Below are 24,606 nucleotides of genomic sequence, written 5' to 3'. Positions count from 1 at the left end.
ACAGAGTTTACATGCAAACCTCTGTCTCCACCTTTATAGGTATCTGGTTCATGCACAAAACTGCTTTCTGCTGCGTGGACCTCACAGCTTTTTTTTTATGGCTGCAGAACTGGTCGAAAGCAAGGTTAAGTCCAGCCTCAAGGCATCACTAATAGGGTCTCAACTACAGCATGGACAGTCATTCAAAGAAAATCAGTCTTCAGGTGTAGCACTGTTTGGTTCTGGCAGAGGAGCATTCCAAGTTTAAAGAAAAAGTAATTTAATGTAGCTTGAGTTTAATGAAAAATGGATCATGAAGGGACACTAATCAATTGGTCATTGGTATTTGCTAGATTATGTCCACATTTAGTGTTTTTTTCTGGTGGGGAGCAGTGGGTTTGCTTTTCCTACAGTTCATGCCTCTGCAACAGAGGCAGAGGTTCAGTTAAATCCTTGTGAAAAGTGCTATATTGTGTTTAGAAGAAAAAGGACAATGTTTCTACTATTTATTACGAGGCATATGTACAATGAAGATAAAATGATAAAAAGGATTTCTGTATAATAGGATTAAGATATGAAAAGGGCTGCTATGTGAATTTCATTTCAGAAAATCTTGTGCCTAGAGCTTTGTATGTCTTCTAAACAGGAGCATAATGAAAGCGTTACAGGTGCTGATTTAAAAGTATTGCCAAATGAACAACATAAAGCTATTTTAGTGTACCACAAGTAAGGTGATAAAGCTCAATCACCTCTTCCCCCAACATATGCTTCAAGCTCTCAATCATGCATTGATGACTGCTAGAAAATGTGCATTGAAAGACCTGTTTGAATGTCTGAGACATAGGGCCCAATTTGGCAAAGTACTTAAAAGACGTGCATGGCTTGTATACCCTTGAGTGATCTCCTACTAAAGCATGATTTTAAATATTTGTGTCTTTAAATATCCAGAGCCATCCCTAGGTGTGACGAAACGGGAAAAAGGATTTCACTGAGAGGTTCAAATTAACAATTTATTTGGACTTCACTCACAGGTCCAATACATCACTATTGCAAGTTCTAGGTGTACAACGGCGATTACGCTATTGCAGTTTAAAATAAATTAGCGGGATACACTATTGCAAGCTATAAATGATCCCGACAAGTAACAACACAAACCACAAGTGCACTAGATGTTAATACCTTAAACGAGTGCACCAATCACAAACTTAATAGCATGCCATATACCATACGTATGTTTCTTAGTCACTTACCCTCTCACAGGTGAGGTCTCTCAATCCCTGGGAGGTTATGCTGTACAGCGTCCTGGACAGGGCGGGGATGGATCTCCTACAGGCCAGCTATATCGTTGGAGGATTCCCCATTTTTCTCCCCAAAGCCTGCAGTTTATATTTCCTGACTCTGTGAGGGTGCAAGATTATGCCCGAGTGGATTACGCTATCTGGGATATTTACCTCTGGTGGTGTGATAGCTAAGTCTCTGTTGCCAATTTGTGATGTCTAGCGCTCAAAGTCATGGGAATAGTGGTGGGATGGGACTTCAGGGCATTTTGTTAAGGGCCAATTGGTTTCCGTTCTCATATGCAATCTTGAGATAACCCCGAGCTGAGCTGTTTTGCAGCTCCCCCCAAGTTATCTCTGCATAGACAAGGCAAGGCAGAGATGAAGCTGAGTGGGATGACAACTCCCTGCATCTCACCTGTTGTGCTCGGAAACCAGTTTGGCTGGGTGCTCCCATACACTAGGAAGCTTGCCTCAGGGATTTTAATATCAAAACAAAGTTACACTTGATTTTTGCTGGTGGTCAGAAAATGTTAATTTACCTTTAGTCACGTAGAGGTTTTTTTTCTGCTTTTTGTACTTGCTTTTGCTTACCAACATAACCATCCCCACCAAGTTCTGTTTTATTTGTAATTAAGTATTCTGTTTAAGCCAAAGTGAAAGTGTTCAAGTTGGCACCTGTGAGAAAATCTAGGGAAATAAGAATTTGTCTGTGCTCCTTTTCATTGAATACTTCAGCCTTATGAAATTAAAAGTTACAGATTCACTTTCCTCCCCTGTCTGGAATATGTAGTTATTTTATTTTTATATATTATTTATCCAGCGTGAATGTGCAAAAAATAGGCACTATCTCTGTCATGCTTTTGTAGGTATCTGAACTTGATTAGTCCAAAGATGAAACAAAGTAAAGTAAGTTACCTGCTGTATTCTTTTTGCTATCTGAATAATAAATATACATTAAATATTATAAATAATTGTAGTGATACAGAAGGCCACCCCCAAGAAAGCTAAAGAAATATATCTAATATGGATAAATATGACAGAATAATAGTCATAAAGCAAGTGCCTTTTAAGTTTCAGAAGATGAAAAGGAAAGTTTTGGTTAGCTCACTTAAATCAAACTATTAAGATGCTAAGCATATAAAAAGAATAATTCAGTGCAGAACGGTATCTGGCAGGTGACTGTATGTCATGACTTAACCTCAGCCAGCAACTAGGGTCATGCAGCCGCTCACTCCCTCCCTGCCCCCAGTTGTGATGGGGGAGAGAATCAGAAGAGTAGAAGTGCGGAAAATCTGGTGGGTTGAGATAAAGACAGTTTAATAGGTCAAGGAAAAGCCACGCACACAAGCAAAGCAAAACAAGGAATTAATTCACTGCTTCCTATCAGCAGGTAGGTGTTCAGCCATCTCTGGGAAAGCAGGGCTCCATCACGCATAACGGTTACATGGGAAGACAAATGCCATTACTCCATTTCTTCTTCTTCCCCCAGCTTTATATCCTGAGCGTGACACCACATGGTATGGAATATGCCTTTGGTCAGTTGGGGTCAACTGTCCTGGCTGTGTCTCCTCCCAACTTCTTGTGCCCCCTCCATCTACTCACTGGTGGTGTGGTGTGAGGAGCAGAAGAGGCCTTGAGTGCTTGGAAACAACTGAAAACACCAGTATGCTATCATCAACACCATTTCCCATCCCAAACCCAAACCATAGCATTATGCCAGCTGCTAGCAAGAAAGTTAATTCCATCCCAGCTGAAAAATGACACTGTAAAAACTGTAAAATGAAGTTAAATCTTTATGAGTATAATGCTGTTTCTAAGATGGTTTATTTCTCATAGTTGACAAGAAAAACGAAGAACAAAAAAATATAAACCCTTTTCTAGAAAAAATCTGAATGAAATGTGCATGTAGGATAAAGAGTAGTTAAATTACCAGTTTTGGTAATGATTATTGAGATTATTTGAAACCTAAGAATAGATCAAATTTTCCATCAGCATCTTTGTGCTTTTAAGTAAAGAAAGTTGATTGCGTTCTATATATTCTTAGGTGTAGGTAACTGTTTTCAAGTCTGAAATATAATGATACATTATCTGGATATGGGCCATAATGCTGTATATGTTGTGTTGTCAGTTAAAAAACCAAAGTTAGATGCTGATCTGGAAAGAGCTTTTAGGAAGTTAGGAACAGTTACGCTAAGTAATTGATGTGCAGCCACAGTCTGTTTCTTAGTAAACATTAATCCTGTACCCGTTCATTGAGATGATTACGATTGAGCATGTAGAAAATCCTGTGCAATTCCAGGGGACAAGATTGCATTATTAGAGCCAACATTTTCTGACTTGACATGGACTGGAATAGAGGAAGAGGGCAGTGGAAAAAGGAGTATTTGCTCATTAACAACAGCATCCTTTCTGCAAGCTGAAAGACATATAGAGATTCCAATTTCCAGGTGTATATATTTTCATATCTAAGGGACAATAACAATACAATTTTTTTCCTGAGTATAAAGAATGTTAGAAGAGCAGTGAGAGGAGAGGAAAAAGCCTGTGCTTGAAAAACTGAAATTGTTTCAGCAGTTGCATGAGATTCTACAAGTGTCCAAGCTTAGAATTTGCAAAACATTATTTTTTCTGTCATTCAAGTGCAAACAGTCTTTCATATAGTTTTATTAGTTTTCAGTAAAAGACAGAACAACGAAAAAAAATAGTTTGACCATTATTTGCCAGGTTTATGGTCCATTTCATTGAAATCACCAGTAGTCAAGCCTTTTATAAGAATAGGTTTGAATGTAATAGAGGCTGCAGCATTGTAGTTGTATGTGTTTGCTGTATTTTCGGTTTACTGCACAACAGTATTAACTATGGAAATGGGAAAATTACCTGCTTTTTTAAAAAAATATATCCTATATATACAAGGCTAGAGATGTATTTAAAGCTAAACGTTCTGTATTTAAAGCTAAATGTTCATCTTTTTCTTCTGGCATTAACTTGCAGAGAAAACTCAGTATTAATAAAATATCACCAATGGGCAAAATTCTGGTATGTTTCCAACTAGTCACTTTAAAAAAGAGCCCTGAACTTCAACATGAGGACAAAATTTGTCATAACTGTTTTGTTTCTGTTGGAGAACGGGTTTTTCCATCATTAAAATCCCTGCAATGACTGCCTTTGCCACTGTCTTAGCTGATCACCTGGATAGCTGAAAAATGAATACAACTAAAAATGAAAATTACTTTTCTGAATTATAAATCTTAAAGCAGAGTATATAGTTGGATAGCTTATTCCATAAACTATCTAAAATATTACCAGAGGAAGAGCTGTGGTTTTGTTTTTCCAGTTTAAAAATACGATTAGCTAAACACAGAAAAGCATGGCTCTTGTAATTACATCCTGGTGATTTTTTTTCTGATTGCATATCAATGCCACATATTGCTGTATATTTGAACACAGCTGAAAGTTTCAAAGAACTTTTTTTCTTATAATCAGAAATATTGGTGCAAAGTTGTACTGGATTAGTGAGGAATTAGGCATGAATAGCAACTGCACCTCCATCCTCAGATGAAACATGGTGCTGCCTGGCCGAAGTGAAAGCAGTCACAAGCCTCTCTCTGCCTTCAGCCTCAGACAGGCTATGTCTTGCCATCGGCAGAGAAACCTTGACTGGACTTCTGGATTCCTGGATTACAGGGAATCCACACAACTATTGCTGAATCCTCAGGGAAGCCTCCTTTTTTTCCAGCACCTCTGAGGCTTGTTCATGCATCTGCTCCCTGTTCTGCTCTAGAGTCCTGAGTATCGAGGGTTTCCTCTCCTAATAAGAATTTACAAAATTACAATATAAAATATTTACTACAACAGTAGGAACTGAACACCTGTATGCAGCTGCATGGCCTTACATTGATTCAGTGCTTCATAGAGTGCTAATGATACTATTTTTTCCCTGTTTTATTCTTAAACATTTTAACTGAATTTTGGTTTGCAGTCATATATCAAAATTACGATGAGCTTCCATTCTGATGTAGCAGATGTTATGCTGTTGACTTCAGGAGAGTTTTGTCCATCTATATCAGCAGACTGCATAATCTAGCACTCATTAATAGACCCTGCATGGGGCAGGACCTTTTACAGGAAGATTTGATCTCACAAGATTAACTGCAGAAGAACTTAAGATTTTTGCTACTATAGTTTTTTTCAAGTCATAACTTGACCAGATGTTATCTTTCCGAGTTCTCCATTATGTATTAAACTCTCGTACTTTTTTGGTATTCGTTAATCTAGTCCTTCTTCCATGTCTGTAATAAGCAAAACATCTGTTTCTTCTTGTTCAATCAAAGTGCCTACCTCAAGAGTCCTACTTTTAAAATAATGTCATTTAAATAGAAATCCTAGATAGGGAGAATGCATTTCATTAACATATTTAATTTGCATATGAAACCATCTTTTCCAGAACTCAATAGGGAATTTGTGGTGGCAGCAGTATGGTTTTGTTTTTTTTTTCTCAACTTGTATACCAGAAAGTTAAAGAAAAAAAGAATGCAAATAAATATGTGTATCAGCTCAGATGAGAGAGATTAAACTGTAATGAGAAATACTCGTTGTGAATTTGGGATGTTGTCCATTCTAAATATTCCAGCTGAAAATTCTTTTAATAGAAAGAGCCATATTCTATTCTTAATATTGGGACTTGGTTTACAGAAAGGTATCAGTTAAACTTGACTTTTTTAAAGTCCAAGCAGAAATAAGTCCTCAATATACATGAGGCATGTAATAAACTATTAGAATAAAAACATGTCATGCAGCTGTACAAACTTATCCCCTGTGGGAGCATATATCGTGTATCCCAATAACAATTTAGGTCCCTTATCACTTTAAGAAAGGTTTGACAGTACTGCCTCTGAACCACATGTAAATAAAAAGCAGGTAAAAACAGTGGCATAGATAAAAGGTGCTCTTAGTTACACCACCGGGGAGCACAATTCTGTAAAGACAATAGTGAGTACTTGCTGAGTGCTAGTGAGCAATCCTCATTAGCGTTCATAGGTAAACTCCACAGGAGAATGTAGCAGTAGAAAGGTTTGTAAGCAAATGTAAAATTGCACTTGAATTTTTGTGGCAACTTTGTGCTAGAACAGTTGGAATGATACTATCATACTCTAAAGCTCCATAAGGATAGTTAATACATGTAGCTAAGAAGACAGCCTTAACTCATGATCATTTTGTAGTCAATACAGTGAAGAGTTCATAAAGGAGACAATGTGGTCTTTCAGGAACTGTTGGGAACGATGCCAAATTGTAGGGGCAAATATTTTTAGTACAGACAAAATACCAGTGCTTCTGCAACCATGCCTCTAGCGAGCAGCTTATAGATAGCAACATGTTCCCTTAGTATATTTAGCTAAATATTAGAATCATAGAATGGTTTAGGTTGGAAGGGACCTTAAAGATCATCTAGTTCCAAGCCCCCTGCCAGGGGCAGGGACACCTTCCACTAGACCAGGTTGCTCAAAGCCTTGTCTAAACTGGCCTTAAACACCTCCAGGGATGGGGCCTCCACAACTTCCCTGGGCAATATATTCCAGTGCCTCACCACCCTCAGAGTGAAAATATTTTTCCTGATATCTATTCTAAATCTACCCTCTTCCCATTTGAAACCCTTACCCCTCGTCCTATCACTACATGCCCATGTAAAAAGTCCCTCTTTACCTTTCTTTAAGTGCCCTTCAGATACTGGAAGGCCGCTATAATGTCTCCCCAGAGGCTTCTCTTCTCCAGGCTAAACAACCCCAACTTCCTCAGCCTGTCTTCATAGGAGAGGTGCTCCAGCCCTCTGGTCATCTTCGTGGCCCTCCTTTGGACCCACTCCCATCAGGTCCGTGTCCTTCCTATGTTGTGGGCCCCAGAGCTGGACACAGTATTACAGGTAGAGTGTCACAAGAGCGGAGTAGAGGGGCAGAATTACGTTCCTCAGCCTGCTGGCCACACTTCTTTTGATGCAGCCCAGAATACAGTTGGCCTTCTGGGCTGCGAGTGCACATTGACAACTCATGTTGAGTTTCTCATCAACCAACACCCCCAAGTCCTTCTCCTCAGAGCTGCTCTCAATCCATTCTCTGCCCAGCCTGTATTTGTGCTTGGGATTGCCCCGGCCCATGTGCAGGACCTTGCACTTGGCCTTGTTGAACTTAATGAGGTTTGCACAGGCCCATCTCTCAAGCCTGTCCAGGTCCCTCTGGATGGCATCCCTTCCCTCCAGCATGTCGACCGCTCCACACAGCTTGCTGTCATCGGCAAACTTGCTGAGGGTGCTCTCCATCCCAACATCCATGTCACCAACAAAGGTGTTAATCAGCACTGGTTGGAGTACCGATGCCTGAGGAACACCACTTGTCACTGCTCACCACTTGGATGTGGAGCCACTGACCGCAACTCTTTAAGTGCAAGTGTCCAGCTAGTTCCTTATCCGCTGAGTGGTCCATTGGTCAAATCCATGTCTCTGCAATTTAGAGACCAGAATGTCATGCAGAACAGTGTCAAATGCTATGTGCTATGCACATAGAGAGAATGCATGGAACCAGTTTTTGCTGTTAACCTGCAGCTCTCCTCATGCTCTGATTTCTCTTTGGTCTCCTCAGCAGATCCACCTGCGCTGCTGATCTACCTTTCCTCCGCCTGCTTCTTGCCTTGAGTCATTGCAACTTCCAGTTTTTCGGTGTGGTGCTAGTGAGCTTGGGGAGTTTTCCCTTCACTGCACACCAGGGAAGCATACCACAGATGCTGGCTAGAAGTAACTGAGCACTTCTTAGAATAGCATATCGCACACCATTTTCACCTGTTAATTCAGCAGATAGCACCACCTGTTTCTGTGTTTTAAGAAAGAGTGTTTTGGGACTTTCCAAGAAATCCATGTTGAGTGTCAAGACTCCAATTCATAAATTGATTGTGATGGAAATGATGGCTTGCATTTTTTGTTTCGCAGTTTAAGCTATTTGTTCGGGAAGAAGCTGAGAGAAGCTGAGCTGAGTTAATTTCTCTCTCTTTTTACATCTCATGCTTCCTAAAAGAGGAAGCTGGGCTCTCTGATAAAGATTAGTCAAGGAATAAAGAAAGCAGCAGCAAATAGGTACATAGCCTGATGTATGAGATTATCTCTTTAGCCTGCATACATGGTTCCTGTCCCTGTTCTAGTGTTATTTAAAATAAGTCATACAAGAACAACATGAGTATCGTGAAACCAATTTATTTAGTGTGTACAGAGCAGACTAAAATATGCAGTCAAAAAATAAAGACTAAACCAACAGAAGTATTTTGCTACTCCTGCGATACTCAGTTTAAAAAACTTTTCACATTAGTACGATCAGTTCATTCTTTTATGAAAGAATATCTTCAAGAGGTCAGGATGGCAAACTAAGGCTTATTATAAGAAATAACAGTGAACTTCCAATTTCATGGAATAATCATCTCTTTAGCGCCATCAGTTGTTGCGGTGGGTTGACCTTGGCTAGCTGGCTCCCAGCCGCTCTCTCGCTTCCCTCCTCAACGGGACAAGGGGAGAAAATAAGATTGAGAAGCTCGTGGAGCAAGATAAAGACGGGGAGATCATGTAACAATTACGGCTGCAACCAAAGAGGCTCAGCTTGGGAAAAATTAATGTAATTTATTGCCAATGAAAACAGATTTAGATAGTGAGAAACACAGACAAAATTCGAACGGCACCTTCTGCCCCTTCCCCCCCCCCCCCCCGGCTCACCTTCCCGCCTGCATTCCCGACTCCTCCCCCTGACCCCCTCCGCCCCGAGGCTGCGGTCAGTCCCTCACGGCTCCTCTCAGCCGCCCCTGCCCCCTCAGGCTGTTCCCCTGCTGCGGTGGGGCTCTCCACAGGCCGCAGCTCCCTCAGCCCTCCGGCGGGGGCTCTCCGGGGAACCTCTGCGGGGCTGGAGCCCCTCCTGCCCCCTCCCGCTCTCCCCTCGGGGCCGTTCCTCACACTTTTCCCCTCGCCCCTCACCGCCGGGCAGCGTTCTGCCCTCCCTGAGCGGCGCTTTCCCCGCGGCGCCCGCCCATGGCTGAGGGGCTTATCTTTTGATAGACTACAAATAGTGGTGCCAGGTAGGCTGACACTTTCTTGCTTAATGTCCTGTTGTTTCTTGGTTTCTGCAATACCCCCCTTTCCAGAGAGTGCTTTAGACCTGCCTCCTTCCGGGCTTACTGGTGAATGGCCTGTGCCACCATTTTCGCCCCTTGTATTTTAATACCCAAGTTTTAATTTTGTCCAGAAGTCTCTAATCGTTGTTACTCAGTTTAAGGCAACACCGAATGCCTCAGTGAAAACTGACATAGATCTTTTAGTGATAGGTCATCTCGAGCTGGAAAATTAGGATTTAAGTATGTTCTGTTAAACTTCAGTTGTAGAAACACACACTGCAACAATTTTGGTTTGGAACTCTATAAGAAGGCGTATCTTCCTTTCTGAGTTTATGGTCGGTATAAATGAATTTTATCTGGGTTGTAATTATGTGTTTTTCTGTTTCTTTGTCAAACGTAATGAAAAAGGAGCTCACAAACAGAAAACTTTTCTCATGTTTAGTATATTAAGTCTTTCATCTATTCGTACACTAGACTGAGTAAGTTTTGGTAGAAACATTTCTTACTGATATTTTTTTAAGAGGCTGTTGCCACTTTTATTCACACTAATGAATATTCCAAGGTATAACACTCCACGTTATTTCAGGACTTGATCTTGTATCTTAAGCAAACATGTAGAAGCAGTGGGAAAAAAATATTCATTAAATGTCTGGGTATATCTGTTTGCCATGAATATTATTCCTTGTTCATAGAAGATAACGTTCTTTTGAATATTTGGAAAGTTTATCTTCCATTATACTTCTGCTGATATTGTGCATCCCACTTAATTTTAGGAACAGCTTATTGCATTGCATTGTGATTTACTTTGGCAGATGACGTTTTGCTAAGATGACTTAGTACCTTCAACTAGGTGGAGAAAATGACACTTGTAAGAAGTAATTTGGAATTTACTTTTACTAGAGTGTTTACTACTGAACTTGCTGACCCAACACAACCTACCTGCATGGTTATGACCAGAACAAACTAGTATTCTTTTGCTGTTCTTCAATGACAGCTTAACATGCCAGGCAAACTAGGTTCCTGCCAGCTGCTGGAGGCAGTGTCAGGAGTTTTTAAATTGTGGGGTTTTTAAAAGATCTGAATGAATGAACAGGTCCATCTGCTTCACTGCTGTCAGTATTGGGAGGATGGCGCTTCCCTAAGATTGCAGATTTTGGCAGACATTTTCTATTTTCACAGTGCCTCTGTGATAATGACTTCGTCTTCTGTAACTAGCCCCACATGCTAATGACAGGATTAGCTGTGAACTCACCTTTCATGAGCCTCCTATTTTTAATTTCCCTTTTCTTAGAAATATTTAGCTTTTGATAAAGGCAGCAATCATGAGCATAATGTGCCCTTTGGACTTGTTACTCACTTTAGTTAAATGGATTAATCAATATCTTTTCCTTTTAAGCTTGATCATGGAAACAATTAAGAGATACTCTTTATTAGTAAAATGTAGAATATGGCATTTTGATGGGGAATGTGAGGGATAACATCTCTAGTTAGGCTCAACTATACATGACAGCATGGACATTTTGGTAGTCCCAAGGCTTGTATTTATGGTATAATGTTATTTTTTTTGGTAATAGTTACTTTAATAACAATGCCTTGTTATTGCACTAGAATTATTTCATTTATGCTGTAGCCTTCATGAAACCTTACTGTGCCATGGAGAGAGACACACAAAACAATAAATATTGGACTAAGTAAAATGTTCCAATGTTTTCTGTTCTTCATAGGCTCTGGACTTAATGACGGGCAGTGGCATGAAGTCCGATTCCTAGCTAAGGAAAATTTTGCTGTCCTCACCATTGATGGCGATGAAGCTTCAGCTGTTCGAACTAACAGCCCTCTACAAGTTAAGACTGGAGAGAAATATTTCTTTGGAGGTAAAAAAAAAAATAATCAAAACATATATATGCTTAAAGTGCCGTTATTTTTTCTCTACATAATGGGTGAAATGGAGCTCAGGATGTAATTTGTTCATATTGATCGTAATATGGCTAAAATGGCTAGGTGCTGCTCATGAAAAAGTAAAATACTAAACTTAATTTCACTTTTAAGAATCTTTTTACACCTCCTCATCCTTGCAGAAGAAACCCTGAGAAGTTCTGTACAAGAGTCAATCTAATTTGGAATAATTTCCCAGATCTTCTCTGAACATTTCAGAGACCATTCTCTGAAAGGGCAGCCTTCCATTAGTGGTTTAATTAAATGGCAGTGAGAAGAGAGATAAACTTATCTTTTCAAGTTTGGAATCCTGAAGACAAAAAGATATCATTGTTCAGGACAGGTCTTAACCTTTTGCTGATATTTTTTTAAGAGCTGTCATGATTGTGGGTAATTAAGAAGCTTTCATAAATTGAAGCCTAAGATTGTTCAGTATTTCTGTCTATTGACAGACCAGATACTAAAAAGAGTTCTTTCAAATTGTCACTTGAATGTTTATTCCTCTTGCTGTCCTATGTTACCATTTATGAAAATTAAAAAAGGCCATCAAAACTCTTGGATTCTTTAAATATATATTTAAATTTCTGTATTAAAAAGCCTATTACACATGCCAAAAATATTTTTCATAAACTACTGTCTTATATGGGATGGTCATTGAGGGTTTTTTAACTCAAGGGTAAATTTTTTTTTTTCTACTGCTAGCCAGTTTTTTTTAAAAACATCCAATTCAGCAATGACCTGCAATCCTTGTTCAAGCAGAATTCTTAGCAAGCTCAAATGCTGTGATCAAAAGAGAGCTGTAAGTTGTACTTCTGAAGTGTTGCACACGTGTGAGGTTGCACATGAAAGCTTTAGGCAGAGAACACAAATTTTGAAAATAAATTTATCAGTGTTGAAAACTGTTTTTTTTCCTAAACTTGCAAGGTATGTAGCTAATTAAAATAAAATATAAATGTGATACTATAAATAGTCATAACATTACTCAAGTGATAGAAAAGTTAGTGGCATATGAAGTATCTTAAATAGAAAGGGAAAAAATCCTTTCAGGGTTATTCTCATTTCATTATCTCCTATCAGTGGAATCATTAAAAATACATATGGAAATTAGTGTTTATATAATGATACAAAACGAATATATAGTTAATTAAAAATAGATTCTAATCCTGAAGGTATTGATGACACATGCTTGCAGGAAACATTGTGGCAATGATGATATCTCAGTCTAAGACAAATATTACCAAATTAAAGTTGATCTGTCACAAGAGTTAAACTTCCTGTTGCTGTAACATGTGTCTTTTCCAATATCCTTAATTCAGCTAATGTCCTGAATAGTTTTTTTAGCATGTTGCCTCAAGTCAGAGTTTTAGCACAGCCAGTTGTCACATGCTAAAGCCTGAAAATTATTTTGTCATCAAAACATACTGCATTCAATTTGTCAGAACAGTCTGAGACATTCTCACTGCAGACACACACATAGGATAAAAATGAAAAGAAATGCCCTACATAATATATCTAGTGTTAAATTCTGTTAATTTTGATAGGTAAAATCCCCAGACCATTATTACATCTCTGGAGAGAGATTGATTGATTTTGTCTGAAATGTCTTTTACCTCTGACTCTTTCATTGTGAGGGACAGATTTTCTAGTTTCTCCAGGTAGTTTTTATATGCTTTCTCAGTGAAAATACAGGTTGATTTGTTGTCATTTCAGTTGGATTCTGAAATGTGCTTGACTTCTAATTGTTGACCTGTACTTTATAATCCCACCATCCTTCCATAAAAAAGTGTGCATGTAGATATTGTTCTAGTGGGATATGAAAGTCAATCATGAATTCCCTGAAGGGTCATTCCCACATCTGTTCACTCAAACACATGATCCCTCTGCATAAGCTATGGGTTTTTTTGTTTTTCCTTATTATTTTGTATAATCTGAAAGGTCTTCTAAAGGTATATCAAAAGAATAGCAGTGTCCTAACTTGCATGTCCAGTTTTATTTTAAAGTAAGAAGTCTGCATTTGCAACACTGTACTTCTGCATTTTAACTGTCTCAGGCTGTAAATCTGAGGGAGCTTTATTTCAGACTTGGATCTGAGGAACTCGTTTCTTTTAGTATACTCCCACATGAATATTGATATATATATATTATTTATTTTGCTGTATATATCTGTTAATTAGAGCTTACTTGCAACTTCAAGTCAGTCTTTTGGATGCATATTAGAAACCTAATCTTTCTATTCACGATCTGTATCTTATGAGGCAAAAGTATTTTTGTTCTATTCCTGCTATATGTATATGTTCCTCCTTATTTTTCTTTATAAGCACTCCAAGTTATGTCTGTTAATAAATAATATTTGCAAGAAGAGGATATAGAGGTGAGAATAGTGGAGAACTTCAAACATTTCCACCACTTGGTAATTGTCACCAAAGAAGACGTTTTCATTAGTTTCATTAGGAGTAAGTTCAGATAAGAAAGCATCAAATTCTTTATTTCTGCAAAGATGCAAAATTGGTTAGGAAAGGGACAACTGCCTCTTGAATTCAGAGGATAGTATGTTTGGTATTTTGCAAACTGCTAGAAGGCTAGCAGAAAGCATTATCTGTTCTTTAGTGATAATTTTCAATGCGAAAAGGAACCCAGTAGATTTCTTCGCTAGAGATCTGAATAGAATAGTTACAGGTATTTTTACTATTAAACCTTTGTATTATTAAAATTCAAACATATATTGCAGATGCAGAAGTTAAATGGTCAGTTTTAAATATAGTGATGTTACTATATTCATCCCATCCCACTGCTGTATTTCTTGATCTTACAAAACACAGAGAAAGCTCAGTCCACTGAATTTGTGTTCTGAGAGTTTGTACAGCGTTTCTAGAAGGCTATGAACATGTATACTCTTCTGATTTAAATTTTCCTATTTCATCTTTGGAAGAGATAACACATGAATGCAAATGTTTTGTTCTCTAAAGTTTCCCTTTCCCTGATTTCAAAGTATGTCTTTTTATATTCTGGTCTCCTGGTGTCAATATAGCAAATATGTAATATAAGCAATGGTGTTGTCTTTGCTGAAGAAAAGATTTAAAGGTTGCATTTCAGCACTGCAGTACAATATTTTCTCAAAAATATATTGGAGAATTTAAAGAGAAAAGTAATTACAATAAAATGCATAGTGCCTCAAAGTGGTAAGGCAGACACTAGATAGACCTTTTCTGTGAAAATAACTGCAGCTTTTCCTGTAAGAGAAGTACCATGTATTTGAATGTGAATTTTTGAGACAGTGTCTATTTTTCAGAAAAATGATCATTTTCATATATTGTTGTCATAACTTTGTGCTAGCAATATCCCATGATATTAGTTTCATAATAAAATAGAAAATCTATCAAAATTGGGAACGGATTAAAGATTGAGCGGGCAAGGAGAATATTACTATGCTAAATGTAATGATAAAACACTCCAGACAAATCAGAAATTTAAGCTGAGTTTTACACAGCTGGGTTCACTGTGATGTGTGAAAAAGTCCTTGATTTTACTCACAGTATTTTGATTAAAACTTGATTATGACTCAGCCCAGTATAACTACATAAATAATAGGGGGAATGCAGAGGCACAGGACAGTTGTGCGCTTACTCGCGGCATTAGAAATTTGGGCGCAGGCAGGAACAAACCTGTGAGTCAGAGTGTTGCCTCCCTCTGCGCGTGGTACAGTAAGGGCCCATTGAACACTGTGTAAACACACCGAAGGCTTTTAACTCCTGTGGACACCGAGTGGTGTACTGAGCCTGGCTAGTCGATCTCCCTGTCTAGTAGCCGCCTCCAGCTGCCATTTTGAGAAAGCAGGCCTTTTGGAGGAAACAAACCTGACCGACCCCCCCTCAGAACTAGTTCCTAAATGTCTTCTGGTTATTCCTTAGTTTATTCATTCATTTGAATAGAAATGCTTGTCATTGACCACTAAACCCAGATTTTTACAACATGTACAGCCATAGTGGAATAAAGGAGTTGTGGAAATCAGAATCTTTTCTGATTTCTGCCTATGGAACACACTTTTCTAGTTTTGAAAAAATCATAAGTAAATCATAAGAGTAAATGATAAAAGGATTCTTTATTTCTCTGGCAGAGAATAAATCACGTTCGGTACTGCTACAGTCGGGTTGTTTTTTTTTTCCCTTCCTTTGTGCTTCTTCTGTGCTGTCGCCCAGCGCTACTAAGATCCTCCCAAGGGACAGACTGCAACGATGTTTTATTCAAGCCTAAGAGTTAGGGGAAGCTGTGCTAAAGATCAGGCATTTCTGTAGATTGTGTGAATGTGTGCTGGTGTATGTGGGAGGGTGGGTGCTAATTGCCTTTTACCCTTCTGTATAATTATTCTTCTCTCCCCACTGGTTTTATTTTCCTGCTCTTTCTTGTCTTGAATTTGGGTTTTTGGAAAGAAGTGAACTTCCTTTCCCTACTAAGCTCTAGAGAATGATGTTTCTTTGTTGTTTCCAATTATCTGCATAAAACAAAAAAAAAGCAGAACAGAGAAAGTGAATCACAGAGTGAAAATGAGTCCATTAACCTCATTTGCACTGTTGGAGATAAGGGGCTTTTGTGAGGCGTCTTAAGCTTGCACCGAACCAGCTAATAGCTCCGTAGTACCCAGAGGAAATATTTGATTAGAGATGTAATTTTGACTTGTTTCTATTTTACAGCATTTCTTTTTAATTGTGTCTCCTTTTCACTGGCTTAAGGATGGGAGAGTTTTTAGTATGAGTGATAAATCTTCACTGAGAACAAAGGTGTGCAGTGAGTATCTGTCAATCCACTGTGTGCTGCTTTTTCTGACAAGCAAAGATGAATGGACTGTGCAGTGTTTCCTATGGGACATTGGTCTATGGCATATAGAAAGTCCTTCCTTTCTGTACAACTGTACAAAATGCACTGTGTATGGAGTCTTGTTCCTGGAGTACAATTCTTTTGTTTCTGAGAGTTGTGTTAGTCTAAAATCTCATGGAATTAGAGGTGGTGGAAGGAGAAGGGAGGCGAGAAGTCAAACGAAAGAGAAAAAAAAATACCTTCCTCTGGTTCACATGTGCTGGGCCCTTCTGTGTGTAAATCTTCATTTCTTAAAAGCTGTCATCTTTAACCAAAGCCTTTGGATGGTATGCCCACATTTGTTAATCAAGGCATCCATTGGTTTCATTGTGTAAATTGGTCATTAATGGCTGTTAATACTCATGGTCAGACTTCCTAGGTAGTGTCACTGGGATTTCGAAAGCGTGCAGACTATTATAATCACAAGTGTGTTATGAGACAGAAAGGGGGCATGGGATTTTTTGTCACTCAAATTCAAATGTGTTCAGCAAAACTGAGATATTACGTGACAAAGGAACAGGACCCAGCCAATGGCAACTCAGGTTATCTGTTACCTAATAAAGGAAACTAAAGTCCCTGCTGACATCATTCTCTCAAGCCTGCAGCTTCACACGTCTCAATAGGTAACAATGATGTCGGGTTGTATTTGCATTTCTGCATGTTGATCAGACTTTTAATATGTCAGGGCTCCAGTTTTGGTGGCCACTTGTTTCTTTTGTGTGTATGACCACCAGACCGGATGGTTAAATTCACATTGCTTGTGAAAAGGGTGCTTTCAGTGTGATTTGAAGTCTTCCTATTCATGATCATAACTATAATGTAAGGTCAAAGACAAATCCATGAGAACACAAAGCAAATTCAAAATAACTCGGCGAATAATATGATTTTGTGTGTCTTCAGCATTTATTTTCAGGAATCCTTCCAGGTCAGTCCTACAAAATAATGATAAACACAAGAAATGGCAATAAAAGAATTGGAACGGGCTGCATTTTTTATCAACCCTCATGCTTTGAATTGTTAAATCCAGGAGGTATATAAGTCAATAGACGAGTGAAAAATGCAAATGTTGCAGAATGTATAAACCTGAGCTAAACAAGGAAGTGGTTTTGTAGTAAGTTAAAAAAAAAAAAAAAAATATGGCAGGCAATTATAGGCACCTAAGCCTCTCTCTGCTCTTTAGTACATGAATCAAATTCTTTATTATCTCATCTGCTCTCTTCCACTATGAACCATGAAACACAGCTGAATTCATACTCCTTTTATACAGCTGACTGACCTGAAGGGAGTCGATCAACATTGCACATTAGCTCTTTGAGTTTTACGCTTTTTTCATCACGTTTAATGTTTTGTTTTTTTCATTCAGATAATTTGAATGTTAGAAAAATGAGACTAGGTAAAATAATGGTGACATTCTGTGATTAATTTTCAGTAATGTCAGTAGTATTTTTAGTGATGTTATAATATGCCAATCCACCATCATGTTGTATACAACAGAACAAACAGAAATGTGGGAGATAGATTGCTCTCCTGAAGAAAAACAGGTGCAGGCAGAAAGTTGATACTTTGTGCAAGCAAATAAAAGATCAAATGTATGATAATGTGAGTTGAGGAATGGATATATGGGAGCATGAGTCTTGCTGGAATAACTTCAGCTTTTCAGCAAAGGCCTATTAGAGAGGAGAAATGTCTGCCCACTGAAAAATGAATGAAGTTTTGAGATGTGCTCTCCTTGTTATACAACATATATCTCTGACTAAGCTGAAGATGTTAGCCACAGAGTATATATCTAGAAGTTTCTCAAAAAAATAAAGTGAAGGGACTGAATCTCTTTTGCTTTATTTTCTTGCAAGCGCTTACCTGTGTGTTGCAGATAAGAGAACGAAAAATTTTTTAATAGATTTTCTTTTCTCTTGTTGAAATTTTAAACTGAGAAAGAACAAAGAATGAGGAAGAACATGTATCATAGAGAGTAAATCTGCATGGACATGGGAAGGAGTAAACTGACCTAATGGAACTCTATTGTCTCAGTTCTGTGAATATATAGGATTTATTTCGTTTTTCGCTAAGTACAGTAGTCCTATTGTTGCCTGGGTCTCAGCCGGAAGAAAATTGTATCAAGTCTCTGAATATTACAGAAAATTCAATTAAAAATAGAGGAAATTCCCTCTATGGTATAGCTCCTGACTTTGAAGGGAAAGAAAAAAGTCTTGTAAAAATTAGTAGTACTTATTCTAAAAGAAGAACTTTTGGAGAAGAAAATGACTGGTGAAGACCCAGAAGAGAGCTATTGAAGACACACTCAAAAGTGACAATTATACCTATATCCTGTATGTCCCTCTTGCTGATGCTTTAGTAGGTCAAGCTGCAATGTTTTTGGTACCAGTAGATGAAAAAACTGACTACTAGAGGGGAAGGGCAGAAATTTCAACAAATAGTGAATGTTGGGAGAGATATTAACCACTACTAATCACTAGACAGTATTAATTAGGGCTGCATGGTTTTAGAACACTGAAAATAACCTAGTCTATTGATGGCATTAGGAATCACAAATATGTCTGTGTGAGTGTGTTGAATCGTGTTGTGAAAAATAAATACATACGCTTTCCTGGGGTGCAAAGATATTAATATTCCTAAATAGTGAAGAATGCTAATTAGTACTCGAATAGCACTTCTACCAACTTAACCTGTTTTTCAAGGGTATCCTTATTGTCTACAGCCACAATTCAACACACCTACAGAAAAAAAAAAAAAAAAGAAAAGAAAAAGAAAAGATAAATTCTTGGTGCCATCAATAGGCTATATTTCTTTCAGAGGCTTTTCTTGCTTTGGGGAGTGACTTACTGGTGCTTATCAGTGGATTTTCCATAGGTGTCAAAGTATCTGTGATCCTCCTCTTTAAAATAATGGAACCTATCTCAGCCTCCCCTTTTCCTTCTACCCCCTTTGAAAGTGAGACAAATTGTCAATTGGATTTCAATGAAAAATGTATGTATGTAAATGAGAACCTGTCAATATTGTAAGTAACACTAAGCAAGAAGATGCCTACCTGCCACTGATTCTGGTGGTAGTCAGACAACTGACTCGCGTGCTTCAGAAAATCTACCTATCTATATAATTGTAAACATTAATAACTTTGGAAATCTGGTTTGACGAGTAATAAACGCATAACAGGAGAAAAAAATCAGGGTATGTTCTAGAACTCACCAAAATATGGTGTTTGTGAAAGCGGGAGACAAAGCACAAATACAGTTACTCAGATAAGGTGCCTACCTGACTCACATGGTCTGAGCTGAGAATGGTTCTCAGTGCTGATTGTAAATACTGGCTCATGTATGAAACCTGACTGGAGCTCCAATTAAATTTATAATTACTGTCTGCTGCTTCTACTATATAAGCAAACTGCAGGTAGCCCTTTGTGTCTAGGGCAGGCTGTCAATTAAATCCTTGCATGCCTACAGTCCCAGGTTGTTATTATCACCTTTCACTGAAGACAACAAATCTCATCATATTAAAGTGGCAGTCTAGGGCTCTAACAGGAACACTTATTAGTGATGCTTTTGTAAATCATGAAGTAGATTTTTAAGGGCTTATGTCTTTCCAAAGGAAGGACTTATTGAATCTCACAGTTAGTGGCTTAGAGCTGATTTAGCTGCATAAATTGACAAAACTGAACTGTGAAGCAGAAAAGAATGTTTTTCCCTTATCAGCAAAGCACTGAACTTACCTGTGTAATACATTGCAGTAGGAAGTAAAAAGTTGGAGGTGCACAAATCTCCAGAGTGGACTGCTGATGGCAACTGGTTTATTGCCCAGTTTAAGGGCATTAAATTACCTTGTCAGTGTCAAAGTATGTCTACTTTCAGTTTAATTTGGGGTGGACAAGATTTTGGTAATGCAGTACTGAATATTTAATATTGGTTATCTCTTTAGGAGGCAATTGATTTTTAACCAGCAAACTGCTAGACCAGCTGGGGTTATTGAGTCCTGTCAAAGATGTTGTCATTCAGCTTATTCACTGGATGGCCACAATCTTTTTTTTTTTTTTTTTAAGACAGAGCAATTTATTTGAGATTGGACAGTTAGCATAAATACTTACTCTAGAGCTGTTAAAAAATCCTGCGTTTCTGAATGAAGAGAAGAAATAGGACGCTTTATGAGGGATGATGGTCACTGTCAAGGTTATATCGTAAACTGGAGAAAAGTGAAACTAGATCTGTTGCCATGGCAATAAAAGATACTCTGAGCCTCTTTGAGTTCATCACCCATGATACCAAGTATATGCCTAACTTGAATGATCCTGAGAAGTGATTTTACAGGCTCTCTGCGTCTGGACTGAGACCTGCGTGTTTATCATTTGATCCTGTCCAACAAATCCAAGTGCGATTAGACGCTGTGACTAGTAATACACAATGACTGAAAATCCTTCAGTAGACAGACTTTTATTTATCAATAAGAATAAGCCAAATAGTGTTGTAGAATAGCAGCGTGTATGATGTTTGTGTGTTTGTGTAGGAAGAATCTTGCTTTAATCTACAACGACAAAAGTACTCTGTAGATGGCACTAAGAATATTTCCTTGTGAATCTTTTTCCAAGTAGATGAGGCCTCAAAAAGAAGCAAGCTTTAATGATGCTTGAAAATGCTTCATCTGCTTCTTGCACTTATTTCATTGTCATCATTCTTACTGACCAGACTTCCCAAAACACTTGTACTGTACTTGTTTGTAATTTTTTAAATCATCTTTTGGTTCCAACAGATTAATGTTAATTTTTTGAAAACTGATTCTTATATTTGATTCTGTAAGTCGGAAGCTTTAAGTGGACCTTTAGCATAAATTATTTTTTAAATTAATTAGGCCTATTGTGGTTTCACTGTCTTCATAACCAAACTGAATGGAATTTTGAAAAGAGACGTTCAGATCCTATGGTCCCATAATTCTCATTTATAGGAACGGTTTGCCCAAAGTCTGACCTTCATGCTTTTTTTGAAAACTCTTTCATTTATACTTACTGTCTTTGCAATTCGTACTCTCCATAGAGTTGATAAGAGCTTTTCCTTGTTGCATTTTGTTTGCCTTTTACTGAAAATTGCCTTTATTTTATTTTAAAGGAGAAGAAAATGAGTGGGAGGGAAAGTTTGCCAACTTTTATTATTTGAATGTGTTACAAATCATGGTGAGAGTATGGTGCTCGTGCTGTTAGTGGCTCGCAGTTACTCTGTGGATACATGATGAAAAAGCTTGAGATAGCACAAAAGTATGGAATGCTGCATATCTTGATGCATGCTGAAGAAAGGTCACTGAGGAATTATACAACTGGAATAATAAATGAACCTTATATCTTTTTGAGAATAGTAGGGCTCTTTTTGTCAGTTATATATTCCTATTTCATTTTTAAACAGATTTTATTATATTTATGATCTCAACAAAAGTCAAATAGGACAGGTCTTTATAAATGCAGTAAGTGATCTTTTCAGAAATCCCACAAATATTAGCAACAAGACTGTAATCATATCTCATGCTAATGCCCCAAACTATAAAAATATCACTGCATCATTTCCATGTATCATTTGGTAAGTGGTATTCTCATTTGGGTCGATGGCTATATTTTGCTGCATAAAAATAGTGGTTCATGTTTCTGCTTTTGAAATGTGTCCTAAATCACTGGGATGGTCCTACAAAATGACACAACTATGTGTGCATACATGCATGCATGTTAAAGATGTGTTCAACGGAACTAGTTTAATTTTATAAAGAAGCCGAAACCCTTTCTCATAGGCCTTCAACATTTTGATGCTCAAATGAAGATGCAAACTCCATAGCTGGTGCAATCTACCTGTAGAAACAATTCCTGAATGCAGGCATGTGAAATTTGAAGCTTTTTGTTTCTTGTCTGTTCCCTGGTTGGACTTGTAATAGGCAAGTACTTACATTAGAACTAGATTATACCCTGTACAAGGTCTTTTTAGCTTTCCATTGAAGCCTTTCAGAGCTCAGGCACTGTAGCTGACACCTGTCCCCCCTAAAATTGGCTTGATTTGCATACATACTTTGTATAATTAATATTCTGACATTTGAAATGACCTTGTAATTTAAAACTGATAAAGACAGATTTTCAAATATCACATTCGATTAGGAGAGTAGAAAAGTACTGCAACGAAGGATCTCCATGGCAATTTTGCAGTAAAATTTTCATTAATTGCGTTGAAGAAATTTCCCATGATTTTAATATCTTTTGAAAGTGTTGTATACATTATAATATTGCTATTAGAAATGTACTTGCAGTTACTGTGGACTCCACTATATTCTCTACACAGATGTATTTAAGAAAGACTTTGGGTAATAAATGTATTCTTAGTTCATCATTACAGCCAGGCAACTATCCTAGTCTTTACATTTTACCCATTTCATTTGTTTCCCCAATTGAGAACAAATGCGTAAGGACTCATAGAATCATAGAATTGTCTAGGTTAGAAGAGACCCTTGGGATCATCGAGTCCAACCATCTACCCTACTCTACAAAGTTCTCTCCTACACCATATCCCCCAACACCACATCTAAACGTCTCTTAAACACATCCAGGGATGGTGACTCAACCACCTCCCTGGGCAGTCTATTCCAATGCCTCACCACTCTTTCTGTGAAAAATTCTTTCCTAATGTTCAGTCTAAATCTACCCCGTTGGAGCTTGAAGCCATTCCTTCTTGTTCTGTCATTAATTACCTGTGAGAAGAGACCAGCACTAACCTCTCTACAGTGTCCTTTCAAATAGTTGTAGAGAGTGATGAGGTCTCCTCTCAGCCTCCTCCTCCTCAAACTAAACAGTCCCAGCTCCTTCAACCGCTCTTCATATGATTTGTCTGCTAGGCTCTTCACCAGTTTCGTTGTCCCCCTCTGCACTCGCTCCAGCAACTCGAAATCTCTCTTGTATTGAGGTGCCCAAAACTGGACACAATACTCGAGGTGTGGCCTCACCAGTGCTGAGTACAGGGGCACAATCACCTCCCTACTTCTGCTGGCCACGCTATTTCTAATACAAGCCAGGATGCCGTTGGCTTTCTTGGCCACCTGGGCACACTGCCAGCTCATCTTCAGCCGCTTGTCAATTAGAACCCCCAGGTCTCTTTCTGCCAGGCAGCTTTCCAGCCACACCTCCCCAAGCCTGTAGCGCTGCATGGGGTTATTGTGGCCCAAGTGCAGAACCTGGCACTTGCCTTGCCCTTGTTGAAACTCATACCATTGATGTTGGCCCAATGATCCAATCTATCCAAGTCCCTCTGTAGAGCTTCCCTATCCTGCTGGGAGTCAACACTCCTGCTTAACTTGGTGTCATCTGCGAACTTGCTGATGATACACCCTATGTCCTTATCAAGATCATCAATAAAGACGTTAAACAGAAATGGTCCCAACACTGAGCCCTGAGGCACACCACTTGTGACCGGCCGCCAGCTGGATTTAAATCCATTGAGCACCACTCTTTGGGACCTTCCAGTCAGCCAGTGCTTGATCCAGCGGATCGTATGCTCATCCAGGCCGTGCAAAGCCAGTTTTTCCATGAGAATTGTATGGGGGACAGTATCGAATGCTTTTCGAAAGTCCAGGTATACAATATCAACAGCCTTTTCCTCGTCCAATATTCTGGTTATCTTGTCATAGAAGGAGATCAGGTTCGTCTGGCAGGACCTGCCTTCCATAAACCCATGCTGACTAGGCCTGATCCCCTGGTTGCCCATTATGTGGGTTTTGATGGCAGTCAAGATGACCTGCTCCATGACCTTCCCTGGTATCGAGGTTAGACTGACAGGTCTATAGTTACCTGGCTTCTCCTTTTTGCCTTTCTTATAGATGGGTGTTACATTTGCCACCCTCCAGTCCATTGGGACCTCCCCAGTTAGCCATGACTCCGCTCGGTTTTCAGTGCTAACCCAGATTTTACCGTGCTGGAAAAAAATTAATCTTTTCAACAGGGTGATACCAACATTCAGGGTGATCTTAAAGAAATTTGTTTCTATCCAACATCTTTTGAAAGTTTAGAGTGTGACATACAGAACATTTTTCCTTAACCATCATTTTTCATGGAACTACTCTGAAACTTGTCTCATTTACACAGCTCAGTCCATTTTCTGCTTTGCTACTTTCAGAAAATGCAAGGGCAGGAAGAATCTGATTATTAGCAGTTTCAGAAACAGCCTTAGAGTTTACTGCAGTACAGATCACAATGACTGCGACTCACCTTTCTAATCCTTTTGATCTGGAGTTTCATTAACTTGCAAACTTCATTTGCTTTCAAACTATATGTAATATGTCCTTGCTTAGTGAAATAAATAGCAGTATTTTGCCTGTATCATAAGCTCAGGACTGTCTTAAAGATACTTTGTTTGTAATGAAAGTAAAAGAGTAATTAAAAAAATTTTCTACAAAGTGCATA

The 24,606-nt window shown here is 38.5% G+C and overlaps 1 protein-coding gene across 1 annotated transcript in view; it reads left to right on the top strand.

The window, feature by feature from the left end:
* CNTNAP2 (contactin associated protein 2) overlaps positions 1 to 24,606 on the top strand; it is a gene marked incomplete at both ends in the record, with an annotated part of 1,160,915 nt that overhangs the window by 642,546 nt on the left and 493,763 nt on the right. The window contains one exon of the mRNA XM_082479539.1: positions 11,120 to 11,269. Coding sequence (XP_082335665.1) covers positions 11,120 to 11,269 — 150 coding nt within the window. The remainder of the gene's footprint in view (positions 1 to 11,119; positions 11,270 to 24,606) is intronic.

This window comes from Vanellus vanellus (assembly GCF_965231255.1).
Source record: "Vanellus vanellus genome assembly, chromosome: 2".
Lineage (NCBI taxonomy): Eukaryota > Metazoa > Chordata > Aves > Charadriiformes > Charadriidae > Vanellus > Vanellus vanellus.
Note: the sequence above shows the minus strand (reverse complement) of the source record. Positions and strands in the feature narration are given on the sequence as shown.